The 15164-nt window shown below is 46.6% G+C and overlaps 1 protein-coding gene and 1 long non-coding RNA gene across 2 annotated transcripts; one reads left to right on the plus strand and one right to left on the minus strand.

Annotated features, from left to right (window-relative positions):
- Positions 1–508: 508 nt before the first annotated feature.
- On the minus strand, positions 509–8490 carry LOC135808498 (uncharacterized). Its single transcript, XR_010552085.1, has 2 exons — positions 8303–8490; positions 509–1724 (listed from the first exon to the last, which is right to left on the minus strand). It is a non-coding gene; the product is annotated as an uncharacterized LOC135808498 (long non-coding RNA).
- A 292-nt stretch (positions 8491–8782) lies between these two features.
- Positions 8783–14910, plus strand: LOC135808499 (exosome complex component RRP41-like). The gene is made up of 8 exons (XM_065321696.1): positions 8783–8927; positions 9154–9181; positions 10041–10180; positions 10976–11082; positions 11458–11573; positions 12172–12288; positions 12696–12778; positions 14330–14910. The coding sequence occupies exons 1-8, from the start codon at positions 8925–8927 to the stop codon at positions 14471–14473; spliced, it is 738 nt and encodes a 245-aa protein (XP_065177768.1). The 5' UTR covers positions 8783–8924; the 3' UTR covers positions 14474–14910.
- The last annotated feature ends 254 nt before the right edge of the window (positions 14911–15164 follow it).

Raw genomic sequence — 15164 nt, forward strand, 5'->3', positions numbered from 1 at the left:
CATGATGCAATGTGTACAGACAGGTCCTCGAAGGAAGCATGATGCAATGTGTACAGACAGGTCCTCGAAGGAAGCATGATGCAATGTGTACAGACAGGTCCTCGAAGGAAGCATGATGCAATGTGTACAGACAGGTCCTCGAAGGAAGCATGATGCAATGTGTACAGACAGGTCCTCGAAGGAAGCATGATGCAATGTGTACAGACAGGTCCTCGAAGGAAGCATGATGCAATGTGTACAGACAGGTCCTCGAAGGAAGCATGATGCAATGTGTACAGACAGGTCCTCGAAGGAAGCATGATGCAATGTGTACAGACAGGTCCTCGAAGGAAGCATGATGCAATGTGTACAGACAGGTCCTCGAAGGAAGCATGATGCAATGTGTACAGACAGGTCCTCGAAGGAAGCATGATGCAATGTGTACAGACCAGCATGCTGGCGTGCCGTGTTTAAAACACAGAACAAGCTCAATAGTGTACACGACTAAACACGGAGGAGGCCAGAGACGGAGAGGACACAAGAGCTGAACTCTTTCCAACACATTTACTACATAAAGTGCAGCTGAACTGACATCTGTTAAAAAAAAACCTCTGCAAACAGCGCTATGGCCAGCAAAGCCGGCCCAATGGTGAGCAGGTGATGATGATAGAAAATTTGATATAAAGCTCATGACAAGACAGGGGAGTGTACTGGGTAATAGGTCGGCAAATAGCAGCGTTCGGATGCCTAACTCTACTAGATAAAAAACAACATTTCAATGAAAATATTATCAAGAAAGCGTGGTTGGAAATCAGCGTGGATAGCACATGCAAGGCCTCTGGCAATGGGACAGATGGGTGCTAGCAGCATCAGCAGCTCTGATGGGATTGGAAATGCCGTTTGGATAAAATATAAATACCATAATGATATTATGATGATCATATCAAGCTATACTGGGAGCTACGACAGAAGGTGGCGTCATACCTCAGCAACGTTCGACGCCAGTTGAGCTCCGCCATTTGGACATGGCAGACTTCTGCGTTTGCCTGGTCCGGGCCGAAGTCTCACTTTTCTTCCGGCGGCAAAAACACCCCGGGGACCAAACCGACGTGCGCCGCCCCGTCGATCGCAGGACGCGCGCAGGCAGTGTCCGCGGTGAGCGGGGACAGTTCCAAAGCGGCACGGCACGCCGCCAGCAGCACCCAACCTCGTGCAACGACTAGAGTAGAAGGTTACAGCCGTACATGATCTATGTCACCGGGTGAGCACCGGGTACATGCTCAAACACAAGGCGCGACGTCACGAAGGAGATGATTCTGGGTAGAATCCGAGGTGACAAGGCAGCTAACACACATAGGAGCAAGACTAGACAGATGAGAAAGAACGAGGAGCGACCAGCAGGGAGCTTACTGGCTTCCGTTGGTTTAAGGAACTTTTCCATACTTTTAATGCATTCCTTCATGGTGGTTACGTCACTTTTCTTCCGCATCTGCCTCTCACCGTGCTGTGGTACACGACGCTTCAGTAGGCCGCTGTGCGTCGGTGTTCGGCGGCCGCCACCCTCCCGCACACGCCACCTGCCGCTGCTGCCCTGCGGCTGGCGGCCATCAGACTCATTGCCACTGTTGCTGGGCGTGCCATCACTTTCCACAGTGCCAATGCATGGATGGCGCGACGAGCCTAACCCGACAGGTGGCATGCTGTGACTGGTGGCTTGAGATGCCATAGCGCACAAACCGGCGGCTCTGAACAAAAGAACAACAACAGTAGCAACGGCACACAGAGAAGAAAACAAAAGCTGGATATCAAATCCTGGTAACAAAAAAACATTCTCCCTCCCTCTTCTCTCTCTCTCATTTGTTAGACTTTTTAAATACTTGTCTTTATAAATGTACACTATTCTCTCTCTCTCTCTCTCTTTTTCATGAACTGCAATGCATCATTGTATTTAAATAGCACGAAGCTTCTACATGCTGTCAGTTCCGAGTGAAGGACACACTAGAAATATTACCGTATTTCCCCGTAAGTTAGTACGTACTAACTTTCGAACTTAGCAGCCACATGAGTACTATCTTTCGGGGAGTACATTTTTATCGGGGGTAAATGTCACGCAGTGGGAAGCCTGCGCAACTCTAGTGTCCGTGCATATGATGTATGTACTGTACGGTGTCTGTACATGTAGGACGGGTACGAACTTACTATCTTTCGGGGGGAACTGTCTTTCGGGGTGATAACCTCGGCAGTGGAAAGCGTATTTTTTATAGGGGGGTACTAAGTCATTGGGGAGAACTAACTTACGGGGAAATACTGTAGAAGAACTTCAGTCGTGCTTCTCAACTTTTTAACCATTAGGAACGTCTTGCATGTCGATACCCATCAAGTAATTAGTTTAAAAAAGTCTGACGTGCGGCTTATACACCGAATGTCAACAAAATACGAATTTTGGGCCCGAAAAAATGGGCACGGCTTAGATTCCGGGCGTCTACGACGGATAGACGAAAACCAGTTCACAGAACGACTCTACCTCGAACGGCGATTCACAGGACGACATTTCACCGAACTCCCATTCATAGAGAGCTTTCCACACCGAAGGACATTTCACAGCTGTCTCTTTGACCGAGTGATCAGTTCACAGAATAAACCTCGGCACACTGTTTCGAGTGTTGGAGCTCAGAATTTCAATTTATCGTGAAATGGAAATGGAAAATATGATGAAAAAACCCATTCAACGTTTAATAACTAAAACGACGTTCAGCATCATGCAGAACATTTTAAAGGGGAAGTTAAGGCAAAAATCAAAATTTCACCAGTTGCAGTCTTCGGGGTGCTGAGTCGAATGGTCTTGGTCCGAGAAAGCTGAGACGCTCCCTTCCTACTTGAATCCCAATCGAACTCGCACACTTCCACCGAAACTGAGTGACTGCGCCCTACCAGATGGGGATTTGTATGCAAAATGTCACTAAAAGCGCCATTTCGTTCTTATAAAAGCATGGATGACCGCGATTGGACCATATGTTGTAGTCTTTTGGACGCTGAGTCGATTGGTTTTGGTCCGAAAAGGCTGCGATGCAGCGTTCCTCCTTTATTCCCAATCGAACATGGTTGAACAAGCGGTCACGTGCTCCTGCGTACACCAGTCACCTGGTCACCGTGCCTGCAGGGTACAACTTACTAGCCTGTTTGACCTTTTTTGGGTGCAGTCCTGTCACTCGAGTTGAACTCGAGTTGAACCTTGGTGTGAAAGTTGTCGCCTACTGGCGTGGTGACCAGGTGATTTGGGCACCCAGGAGCACGTGACTGCTTGTTTGTTTATTTGTCGACAAGCATGATTTACATTAAAATGGAAGGGGAACTACTTGCAAAATACTTTGATATGGACAGCTAAAAATGTGAAAAACAGGAAAAAGAAACGAGGTGATACAACACACCAAACATGTGCCACAGCGGGAAAAGAAATCAGCAGAAGAATACATTGTGTGAGAAAAAAAAGTGTTTAGGTTTATAACCTGACTGTCCTGAGTATGGCTTGCAGCCCTGCGTTTCAGCCCGGGGCAGCACACTACAGTCGTAGTGTGTCTGCTGCATACTCACAACAGGCTGGCGTGTGCTCAGCGCTTATAAACCCACAGCGGGCTGGTGACCAGCCCTGCCTTGCACATGTAAACACCCTTGGCGGGCTGGCCCGCTCGCTCCAGCCCGGGCTGGAGTTGCACATATAATAGGCCCCTAACTCTTCCAAACCCAAGAAAAATGCTCAAACCACTACAACTACTTGTACAAGTACAAACTACACACACCGTACAATCCGACAAGAATATTAAAGAGGATGAAAAAAGTGTTTTTACGCTGAGTTTCACGCACTTAGGCTGCAACCACACTACGTACAAAATCAAGTACGCGTTTGCGTTCAGCTTTTAGATAACGCAAAGTCGCATCCACACTGCCATTTCATGCGCAAGGAATCCTTGCGTTTTGTCTACATTTCTGGGTCCCAGAAAAAATAGCCCTGTGAAAATGTATTGTACTACATGTAGTAGTAGTTTGAAAAAGAGTCGCGAGCGCCTTGACATACACGTTCAAGGCCTCGGTCATCTCCTTCTCTCGGATGGTCCGCTCCAGGCTGTCATCTGGCCCTGCTTCGTCTTCATGGTACGCTGCCCCAAGCTGCATGAGCTTCTCAATTCGAGATTATCAGCGAAATACAATGTAGTTGCGCGGCATCTCGAACTAACAACAGCAGGCAACAGGACTGTCCGGAAATTATACTGAAAGCAAAGCCCTGGCAGATGAAATCTCAAATACTACAAACTGCACTGACAAGGAAGCCGTCTACTACCGACACAGTGCAAGCCTCAACAAGAAACATCTACCCGTATGAAGAACCGAGCGAAACGCAAGGAAAAGGCGAAAAGTTGCTTTCTACAGGGGTACCCGGTTTGCTGAAACGAAACGCAGTACGTTTTGCGTTTCCTTGACGACACAAGCAGAAAAGTTGCGTTTACGCAGTTTTGTACCTAGTGTGGTTGCAGCCTAAGCGATCATCTCATGATCATCTGATGATCGCTTAGTGCGTGAAGCTTGGAGTAAAAACGCTTGTTTAATCCTCTTATTCTTGTTGGAACTAGCTCTGACTTTCGGTACTGAGCACTCTAGTGGACAGCCTGGAACCTCTCTGTTTCACACTGTACAATCAATGAAAACTGCTTGCTCTCCGGAACACACATGATCCAAAATTAAAAAATAGAACCGAAGTTAGAAATCCACAGCGGAAAAGTACTCAAACGGGTCACCATGGACACACTACGTTTTCACTGCGCACAACAGATTTTCTTTACGAACTTTCACAACGTCCGAACTGCTCACATTCTGTAAGATTGTTATGAATTTTCGTTACGCACAACCTCTCTGTTGTCTTATATAAAACCTTGTCAACATCAAACTCCTCCTCATCACTACTCTCATCCTCCACCTCCACTCCAATGCCGCCGTCCATTCCATCGTCCTCGTATTCGTCGTAATCAGTCTCCATCTCCTCGCGACACCGCTTCCCTCTCCTTGATTCGTCCTGTGCCATGCTTGTGCTTCCTCCTGTGTCTCCTTGCCTTGCGTTCTCCACTTGTCTCAGTCGTGCCTCTGCTAGTCTCTTGCTTTTCCTCGGTTCTGCTCTGTTTTCAAGTTGTTCCCCTTCCGCTCTTACCGTTGTAGCAACATGGTTTGTCGAGGAGTGACCGTCCGGCGGCCTCCCTTGCCGTGGTCCGGTTTCCGAGAGGGGAACCAGATTAGTCTGCTCGTTCTCCATAGAATTAGTCGATGTTTCTGTTTCTGAATTGTGAGCCGTGCTAGGTGTAGCAATAGGCAGCGGATGTTTCCGTGGCCTCCACGGAATACGAAAGAAAACGTTGTATCACTCACACTCTTCAAGTAATACACACGCACCATTACATTCATTCACACAGTATCACATTCATCTGCCAATACCTTTCTCACATACACTATATTCACACATTGCAAAGGTGCAAACTTCGCTTTTTTGTACTTGCTGGCTGCTGTATTTCTACCTGAAACCATATTAGCTACATGTATATAAGTGTGTGTTTTAGTTATTACATTTTTATGTGACGGCGTTCCACTGATGACAGTCACAAGAAAACGTTATGGAACTTGACTTTCTTCATTTTTTGCTGTTGTTATGAGTGCACAATTTATCTTATTTATTGTTTTGTAACTGGTGGGAGATAAAAAAAAACACGCGTGTAGATCGAGACCGGGGTCGAGATTGCTCCCTCTTGTGACTTTTAGCTTTTTGATGAGTTTTGGCTTTCAGTTGACAATGGCTGCGTCCTCTGCTTCGGGCCTTGCACCCTCTATCCCATCTGGGAAACAAAGGACCGGTTCCGCGGCACTCCTGAGGAAGAAATTCATCGGCCTCTCCCAGCCGTGCTGGAGCTGGAGAACCCTTACACTCGCGGCTGCTGCGTGTAGAAAAAGGTATTCCAAGAACCTGCGCACAGCGAAAACTCATTTCCACCATGCCTTTGCCATTCCCAGTAAAAGACCACGCCAAGGTATTCATTCGGAACGACAAGCTAATCACTGGTTCAAAATTTTGAATTTCCTGCACTTGTTTCCACGAACACTTATATCGCCATGGTTGTCGCAATAACAGGTCTGTGATGCCCTTAGATGTTCTGGGCCGCACGCGCGCTACACTGATGAAGTCAGCGAGTTCTTCCTTCACCGCGGCTGTGAAAAGGTGTGTGTGTGGGGGGGGGGGGGGGGTCTCCCTCGGGGAAACCTTTTGGAAATCGAGCCCAAATTTTATTGCTTCAAATCACAAGATAAAATTATTGGTGCGGCTGTGGCTGCACCGGTTTCGACGCCCCTACTTCTACCACGATGCGCCTCTGACCCCGGGGAATACGGTAGCAGCTTGTTTTGAATGAATACATGTACAATCTTGATTTCCAGGACGTGCCATTTGCAGATGGGCCTGGTTTTTATTGTGGATATGATTATTAATTACATACTGTTGTGGAAATGGAAATCCGACCGCACGTCTAGCGGCCCCAGGGCGCTGGCCATGCAGCTGTGAGTAAGCGGTACGAGCACACATTCATTTACGCTCTGCAGTGCGCTGGTCGCATCGGATCAACATGTGCACTGTCTGCAACGTTCTGTACGCGCTAAGGGCGCTTTCCATGCCCACGACAGTACATAGAATAAAGAGTATATACCCCCCCCCCCCCCCCCCCCCAAGAGTGTGCAACTCCTGATACCCTTTCTATGGGGTACGCCGATGGCGAAAACTCACATCACGTGGTGCAGTGTCGCAGTTGTACGTTTCCAGCCCGTTTTTAGCGAGCAGCGGAGTAATAAAAAAAGCACTCTCTGACAGAAACTCACTGCGGGTATGCAAATCTCCAGCATGATCGCGGCAGATACTCGGATTGCGCGCATGCTATGCTTCGTTTGTACGCAGTACGAACGTATCTGAGACACGTGATGTGAGTTTTCGCCGTCGGAGACCCCATATGCAGAGTTGCACACTCTTGTGGGGGGGGGGGGGGGGGTCATTATACTCTTGATAGAATCAAGTGTACATAAACCAGAGCGTGCAACTGTGCATATCACATCTGAAACAGCGCAGTTCGTGCACTACGTCACCCTGATGAGGTTAGCCAAGCCGCGCCTTGCGTACAGCTCAAATTGTCGTGCCATAGCCCGGAAATCAGCCAAGTTTGCTTGATTTTAGACGCCCTGTTTCAGGATTTCAGTGTTTTTGTGTGACTGTGTACGCTGCGTACATCCACCGACAAGTAAATTCACCAGGCTGTCCGTATCAAAAAACCGAAATCAGGACAAACTCAGTGACCTGCACCACCGTGACTGGTTACGCAACTTTTCACCGTACCTGTGGCTTACCATGCCGTCAGAAATGACGTACTGCACGAATTACGCTCCCACAGGAACCATCCCGAGTTGCACACTCTGGTTTATGTACTCTTGATAGAATCAATGCCTTGTTGTTTTGGAGACGCGTTGGCTGCATGCGCCCACCGCATGCACCACGAACCGAAACGCGTTTTCCATTTTATTTTGGACGTGGTGTACGGTGTGTACCTTTTGTTTCGCGCGGCTTGAAAGTGTCCATGGATAAATCCGGAAAATGCGAAAAATATTTCAAAAAGTCCAACGGAGGACCCCACGTAGGAAAGAGCTTTCCTACGGAAATCTGTAGGGAGATTTACGTAGGAAAGTTGCCCTCGCTCCCTGGCGCGTACAACGTACGGATTTTCATACGTAATTACGTAGAGCGAAACCTCCCTAATATCTGGTTTGACTACATGCCTCACTCTCACATTAGCTTGTACATGTACAAGAATAAGTCTGGCGGCATAAGCGACTTGGGTTTACGGGGTGATAGCGGCCGTTGTGAGGTCCCTTCGGGAACGGACACGATACTTTACTTTTTTATTTTTATAAGCGACTTTTATAGCGACTTCACGCTACCTATGCATAGACTCAGCTGTTCCCAGGGATAGTCTGCACATGAGGATGCACAGTGCATAACTATGCAATACGTCGTGATGTAGCATTGAGCTGCTGGCTCTTTTTTCTTTCTCTACGCTGTGTTACACAATGATCCTGGCCATGCTCCATTGGACAGCTTCCAGAAACGTTGCCAGAGGTTCCCAGTATACATGCAGCCTGATGCAAATGCAATAATCCTCTAATCTTAACGCAACAAGAGTAATCGTAAATTGATGTAATTTGCTGAGCAAGGAACGCGATGAAAATAATGGAAATACAATTGACTTCTTACCAAGCGACCACGAGTGAAGTGCGCGAGCTACCCGGCGGTTTCTTTCTTGACTAAAAAACTCCGCATCGGCTCGCCATGGCGAACTAGAATGCTACTAATCACTTCAGACATTCAACGTTCTACTCCGTAGTCGAAGCCACATCTTCCATCCAAATAATTAATATAAACCTCACTGAAGTGAAGGGCTCCAAAACAATGGTACATAATTGTTGTACTATTTTGTACAGATGTAGGCGTTTTTTTGATCGATCGTAGATCTACTATCGATCGTAGAAGTAACGACTGACGTCATGATCTTATGTGTAGCAAAAAACCCAGATCAGATCACTGAGCTGCGCATGATATGAGAGGTCTGTGCGGAGTGCAAGTCAAGTGCCTTGCTGGCTTTGGCCTACATACACGTGTACTGTAGTACTAGTAGTAGTAGTGACGGTCTACGTACACTGACTGTCACTGTACAAAAACAGAATCAAAAAGCCAGAACAACGCATGTTTTACTTTTACTTCTAGAAGATTGCTTGCGACTTTTTTTGTCCCCGTTCTTCTTGCTCCGTCGCCAGAGTGTAGCCTGTAACATAGCATGTGAGCGTCGGGACGAACTACTTTTCCTCCTTAATCGATTATGGTAAGTCTGTTCGAAGCTTGCACTGGTGGAGACTTGGCGGGTGCATGTAGATTGTATCCATTGTTTTCGTGAACAATCATGGGAAGTAAACTGCAAGAAAAGCGAAAAAAATTGTTAGCATTTTTTCGCTTTTCTGGCATTTCACTTCCCCTGACTCTTTACCTTGAAGTTTATCCCATTTCCATTTCAACTAACCATTGTTTTTGTTTTGGTCGTTTTCGAATAGGCTGGACTTGAGTATCTGTCTCCTGAAGGTACGTCTTCAGTGCGATATGCCTATATAACGCGTAATCTCACTTGAGTTTTTGTTTGAACATGTCAGTTTGGTGCCTCTCTTTTTCTCCTCTTTCTCGCGTTTAACCTAATGGTTAGCTGGTATCTTAATGACTGGATAACCAGTATCATAAGTTACATAACCTATAAAACGTTTTCCTTTTGCCTAGAAGTACACCTTGTGTGTTTGCTTGTGTGTGTGTGTGTGTGTGTGTGTGTGTGTGTGTGTGTGTGTGTTTGAGCTGTAAAACACATATTTATTATCACATTAGGCCACACGTTTTTATTTCTATGTTTCTCGTCACCCGCGCGCATACGATTCAGGAGTCTGGAAGAAAAAAACTGTGCTGCACTGACTGTGCATGTGGTGACCAGCACACTCATGCACATGTACATAATGTGGCCTGGCCTGCGCGACACATGATGCAAGGACGGCATTTTTGTGAGCAATCTAGCTGCACATGCACAGATTGTGACAGAAGCTCCTACCACATACTAGTTGCTAACTATGGATGCTATTTTTCATGGTGTATTGGTGGATTTTAGTGTGAACAAAGGTCTAAATACTAATAAACTTTTTTTTTTTATTCGGTCATTTATTATTTTTTTCCACCTCGCATACGTTTTTAGATTTTCAGGTGACGAGAAACAGAAATAAAAACGTGTGGCCTTACAGCATTCCGTGTACCCCATCACACCACTTTTTTTAAGCTTCCGTCGTAAAGGAGTATATGATATGCTTTGACGCTCATGGTCGTCAACTTGGGCCTGGCTACTTGTAACACTTGTCAAAATTCATGCTCATCCTGTCTATCGTTTCGGTGTATGTTTGGATTGCAGATTTACGTCTGGACGGACGGAAGGCGCCAGAGCTGCGAAAGCTAAATGCTCGACTTGGTGTGTTTCAGCAATCCGATGGGTCGGCATACTTGGAACAGGGTAGCACGATGGTGCTGGCAACTGTCAACGGGCCACATGAGGTCAGTCGTCGCATGCATGTAGGGTGCATGTGCATCAAACAGTAGATTCCATATCTATTGTGCAGCACTTCCTTCTTATCTCCTGTACTGAGTGCGTGCATGTATTGTTGTTCACGGAACCTTCCATTCCCTAAGCAAACGTGGACTTTCTCGTGCGGAATCCCACATCGCAGATGTGCGAAACTTCAGTACGATAATCCTTACTGAGAATAGTATATGAACTGTGTTCCTTATGACAATTACCTCACCCTCTTCTGGCTTAAGTTTCCTTTCCTCTCATTTGTAAGGACCTCGACTGTCAACATTGAAATATTTTGCGTAATGATTTGTACTCTGATGTTGAGCCAAAGTATTCATGGATTAAAGGGGACAGTTAGTCAAAACTCGTAGCATTTTGTCTTTTCCTTTAATCCATAATAATTTGTGATTGGTTCTATTTTTGGTCTGCCCGATGATGCGAACATGCCTAGAGAGAGCGGGGCTGGCTGTTGGTTGAGTGATCCAGCATTCTTGCTCATACTATATGTCTTTTAATCACCTCCTTTCTGTTGTCTCCTGTCTACCCTGCCCTCTCTGTCCTGGCCCTCTCTATTTGTCTCTCTGTCTTGCTGGGTTACACTTCCAATGGCTGGTTTTGGGGCGCTCTGTGATTTTCAGATTATGAGAGCTGAGGGCCTGTGTTCATTAATTCCCTTCTTGTTACGACTCACTGAATACCTTGACATTTTGGTATCAATGCCTGTGCATGTGTGCTTGTATGACTTCTCACCATGGGGCATTTTTCTGTGTTTCCAGTCTATGAACAGGAGCCGTGCAAGTAATGATACAGCGTTTGTGAACTGCCAGTTCAGTATGGCAACGTTCAGTACAAGTGAAAGGAGAAGGCGAACAAAGGGTGACCGGTGAGTTCTCAGCAGTCGGTTATGGTTAACCCTTGCTACGCATGCATCCTGGTTTTGCCCCATGATGCAACAAATGACTCTGGGAGAGTATGGCTGGCTTGCGACCACTGTACCAATAAGCATGCTTTGTTTGCTTGTGTGTGTGTGTGCCTCTCTCTCTCTCTCTCTCTCGCTCTCGCTCTCTCTTTCTCTCCTGACTGTGCTGCTGGGTGGTATGGTGGACGTTGGTTGGTCGAGGGGTGCTCGGTGACATTCAGATTATGAGAGCTGAGGGCTTGGTGGACTGCTTTTGGTGTGCTTGTATGCCTCTGTGTTAAAAGAGTAGTTCATATTCTAAATTTTTGATTGTGCCGGTGACGTTGCCACTGTTAACAGGCGGAGTACTGAGATGTCGCAGTTTATCCAGGACACCTTTGAGGCTGCCATCCTCACGCACCTCTACCCCCGGTGTCAGATTGACATCTACGTACAGATCATGCAAGCTGGCGGAGGTAAGGAAGGATCCGTGTGTGGTACGGTGCCACTTCGGATGAATGACATGCGTGGTTCGTGTTTGCATATCGGTAGTATCCTACTGTTCCTTACACCCTCCCCTATGATGCAAATTGACTAAGAGAGAGTGCAGGCTGGTGGACTGGTTCGGACTGCTTGTGTTGTCGTTGCTGTTGCTGCTGCTGTGAATGTTGCGTACGTGGTTGTGCTGCGAATGTTGCAGCCAGGGACTACTCACCAGCCATTGGGTGGCACTCGGTGACCCACAGATTATGAGAGCTGAGGGGAGGAACTCTAAACTGAGCAAAATTGCTAGCACCTGTGTGTATGTTGGTGGCCGTTAAGTGCACCGACAGTGTTGGTCAGTGAGATGCGCCCAGTGCAGCTAATGGCTCCTGGCACTGTGGCCTAGCACTATAATCACTGTGCAGTGCATCCAAGCAATGGTGCTACTGAATTCCTTGGTGTAAATTCCACTGGCCAGCGCTGTACCTTTGCGGCAGCTGCATTCAGACCTATTCCGTGCGCTCATTTTTTTAATATTTGGTCTCTCACTGGCGTCCCAATTTACTTTGCTTGCCATTACTCTTTGTCCAGGTCATTTAGCTGCGTGCATCAACGCTGCCAGCTTAGCAGTGATGGATGCGGGTATACCTACGAAGGACCTGGTATGCGCCTGTACCACTACCCTGGTTAAGGAGACCGCTATCGTAGGTGAGGGAGACTTGTGGTTGATTAGCACTGCACTTCAGCAGCTTCGAAGGTGGCGGATTTTTACTTGTATTTGCTACTACATGTAGGACATGTATACATGCACCGTGTTTTTGATATGCCAATACATGTAAGAAAAGGGTTTGCTCCCCACACCGGAGCTCGCGCTATTCCGCCGACTTTACTTGACACTTGACTAGGGTGGGGAGCAAACCCTTTTCTTACAAATCATCGCCGAGGTCGCAACCACTACCAATACATGTGCCGGCATTTTCCTGGTCAACATGCCCCTTGTCTGCATAAACTTGTATGCCTTGTGTTATCCTTTGTGTAGATGAATAGAAAAGGAGTTTATTGCCTGTACTATTTTAACATAATTGTTTATGTGGTGGAAATATTGCTGTTCTTAGATGTGACCTATTTGGAAGAGTCTGCTGGTCCACTTGTTACAATGGCAATGTTGGCTCGCTCAGGCAGTATCATCCTAACTCAGGTAAGTACCTTTTCTTTGTGTGTCCGTGTATGTGGGACTGTGCAACATTCTCTGTAGCAGTCATGCAGCACCGCTTTATGTGTCCCTGTTGTGTCCTGCTCCAATTTTTGGTCGTCAATCTTGTTGGGTTAGCCTGATGCCACGCAGGAGTCCATTGTGGGACAAGACAAAGACTGATTTATTTACAACGAGCATGCATAATTATAGCTCAGAGAGAGACAATACGGAGAGGGACAATACGGCGACAAACACTATACACAACATCTCCCTTTCCGGGGAAGGAGGGGAAGAGAGAGAAAAGATGTATCTACACAATATATCCCTTTTCCGGGAAGAAAGAGAAACATGAAAAACAAGATTGAGAGACGAGCTAGGGCCTACACGTACACCAGTACAGTACTGTCAGTAGCAGGGCATGCCTAGCATCTGCACAGAAGAGAATTTTTTTTTTTTGAAAACTGAAGAAGTTCGAGGCAAAAAAATTAGGAGATCGAGAGTGAAGAGAAAGAATAAAGAAGCACACAAGGTCAAAACGAAAACAAATGAAACACAAAGAGGGAATGAGCTACAGCTAACCGGCATACGCCTGGCAGTTCCTTCCGTCACGAGCCAGACTTGGTCGATCCAGAGCGCTCGTACCGTGACACCTCTATCTCTCCCAGACGAATGGGTTGAGCACGGCATGGGGACATGGCGATCAGTGCTCAACAGCAGGCTTATCGGAGCTGCCGAGAGATGGAGCATGCGAGGACGACGAACTGGCTGGACAGGGACGACAGTCAGCAGAGACAAGGAGCAGTGGCGTGACTGCTGCTGAAGAGTAGAGTCCACGAGTAGGACGAAACGAGTAGAGCGTAGTGCATGCCGGGCATGACACGGACTAACAACTAAACTTCTCAGACTGACGATGACGAGACTGTCCCGGAGCTGGGGATGCTCGACTGCGGGCTAGAGGCGAAGGGTTCTTTCCTACAGTCGTAGAAACCACAGCTGCCACTATGTTGGGTTAGCCTGATGCCACGCAGGAGTCCATTGTGGGACAAGACAAAGACTGATTTATTTACAACGAGCATGCATAATTATAGCTCGGAGAGGGACAATACGGCGACAAACACTATACACAACAAATCTGACCAGTTCTTTTAGGCCATGGTAAAAAATAAAGTTGATTCTCAGGTCATGAGCCTGTGAAAATCGGTGCGAGCGAGCGATTTTTTATTTTAATTCCCACGATTTTTTTATTTCCAAAGATAGGGTCACACATGTGTACGTCACAGGTTCATAATTAATTTATAATTATTTTATTATTCAGGCCAGGGAGTAGAAAAATACTGGTATTTTACTACTCCCGGATTCATGCCTTTCGCATTGACCGTTTTCATGCACGCATATGCATGCATAGAAATTAAAAAAATCGTCGGTGCGCCGCCAAAAATCGGTGCGCGCGTACTTGAGAATCAAAGATAATTTTTACCATGGCCTTATCTCACTTTTTTGTGATGGACCCTAAAGTTAATTGTCTGTACGACGCGTCACTTTTCTTTCGTGCAGATGGAGAAACGTCTTCACGTGGACCAACTTTCTGCCTTGGTAGAAAGCGGCACGAAAGGATGCAAGGATGTGTCCGTCCTTCTCAGCGTCTTTCTCCGCACCCACATTACTGATCAGTTGGCAGTTCAGGGAGTACCTCAGTAAACTGACCGACTTCCCGTCGTGTGTATAATATCAGCCACTCTTCTGATCTGCTGACTGCATCTGTGGCTGTGCTGCCATAATCTCTTTGTATATACTCCTCTATTTTGCATTCTGCTATGTTCAGCATTATTTTCTCCTTCCCTCTGTACAACATTTTTTTTCTCCTTTCCTCTGTACCTATCTTATAATTATGAACTGTTTTGCTGTATTATAGCTTGTATCAAACAACTAACTTCCCTGTATATAAGAAGCATGAGGGTTTTGATGCCTGTGTACATAATAATTGAGTGTACATGTACATACAAGTACTGCTATGTACCAATATCACATTTATTTTCAATATACATGTACATACTTGCATTTTGAGACTTTTAGCCACTTTTTTCAAGTCGAATTTCTTGATGACTGAGTACCTGCCGGCAAGTACCTCAAACTCACATCTGTTGATGGTGTGTGTGTGTGAGTGGAAGAGTGTGGAGCATGAAAGGTTGCCGTGTGTGCAGTACCGAGCTCATTCGATCCTGCATGACCTCTGTTTCAAGTCCCCAGTGCATTTTCTGTTGCTACCGCCAAGACTGCAAGAGTACAAGGTTTATGTGCTCTTGCTAAACGCCTATGCTTGCGCTACACTAAAAAAATAATATTCGCGGGATTCGCGTCGGCATCGCTTGAATGTTCGTTCAGAAACACA

This window comes from Sycon ciliatum, chromosome 2 (assembly GCF_964019385.1).
Source record: "Sycon ciliatum chromosome 2, ocSycCili1.1, whole genome shotgun sequence".
NCBI classification, from domain to species: Eukaryota; Metazoa; Porifera; class Calcarea; order Leucosolenida; family Sycettidae; genus Sycon; species Sycon ciliatum.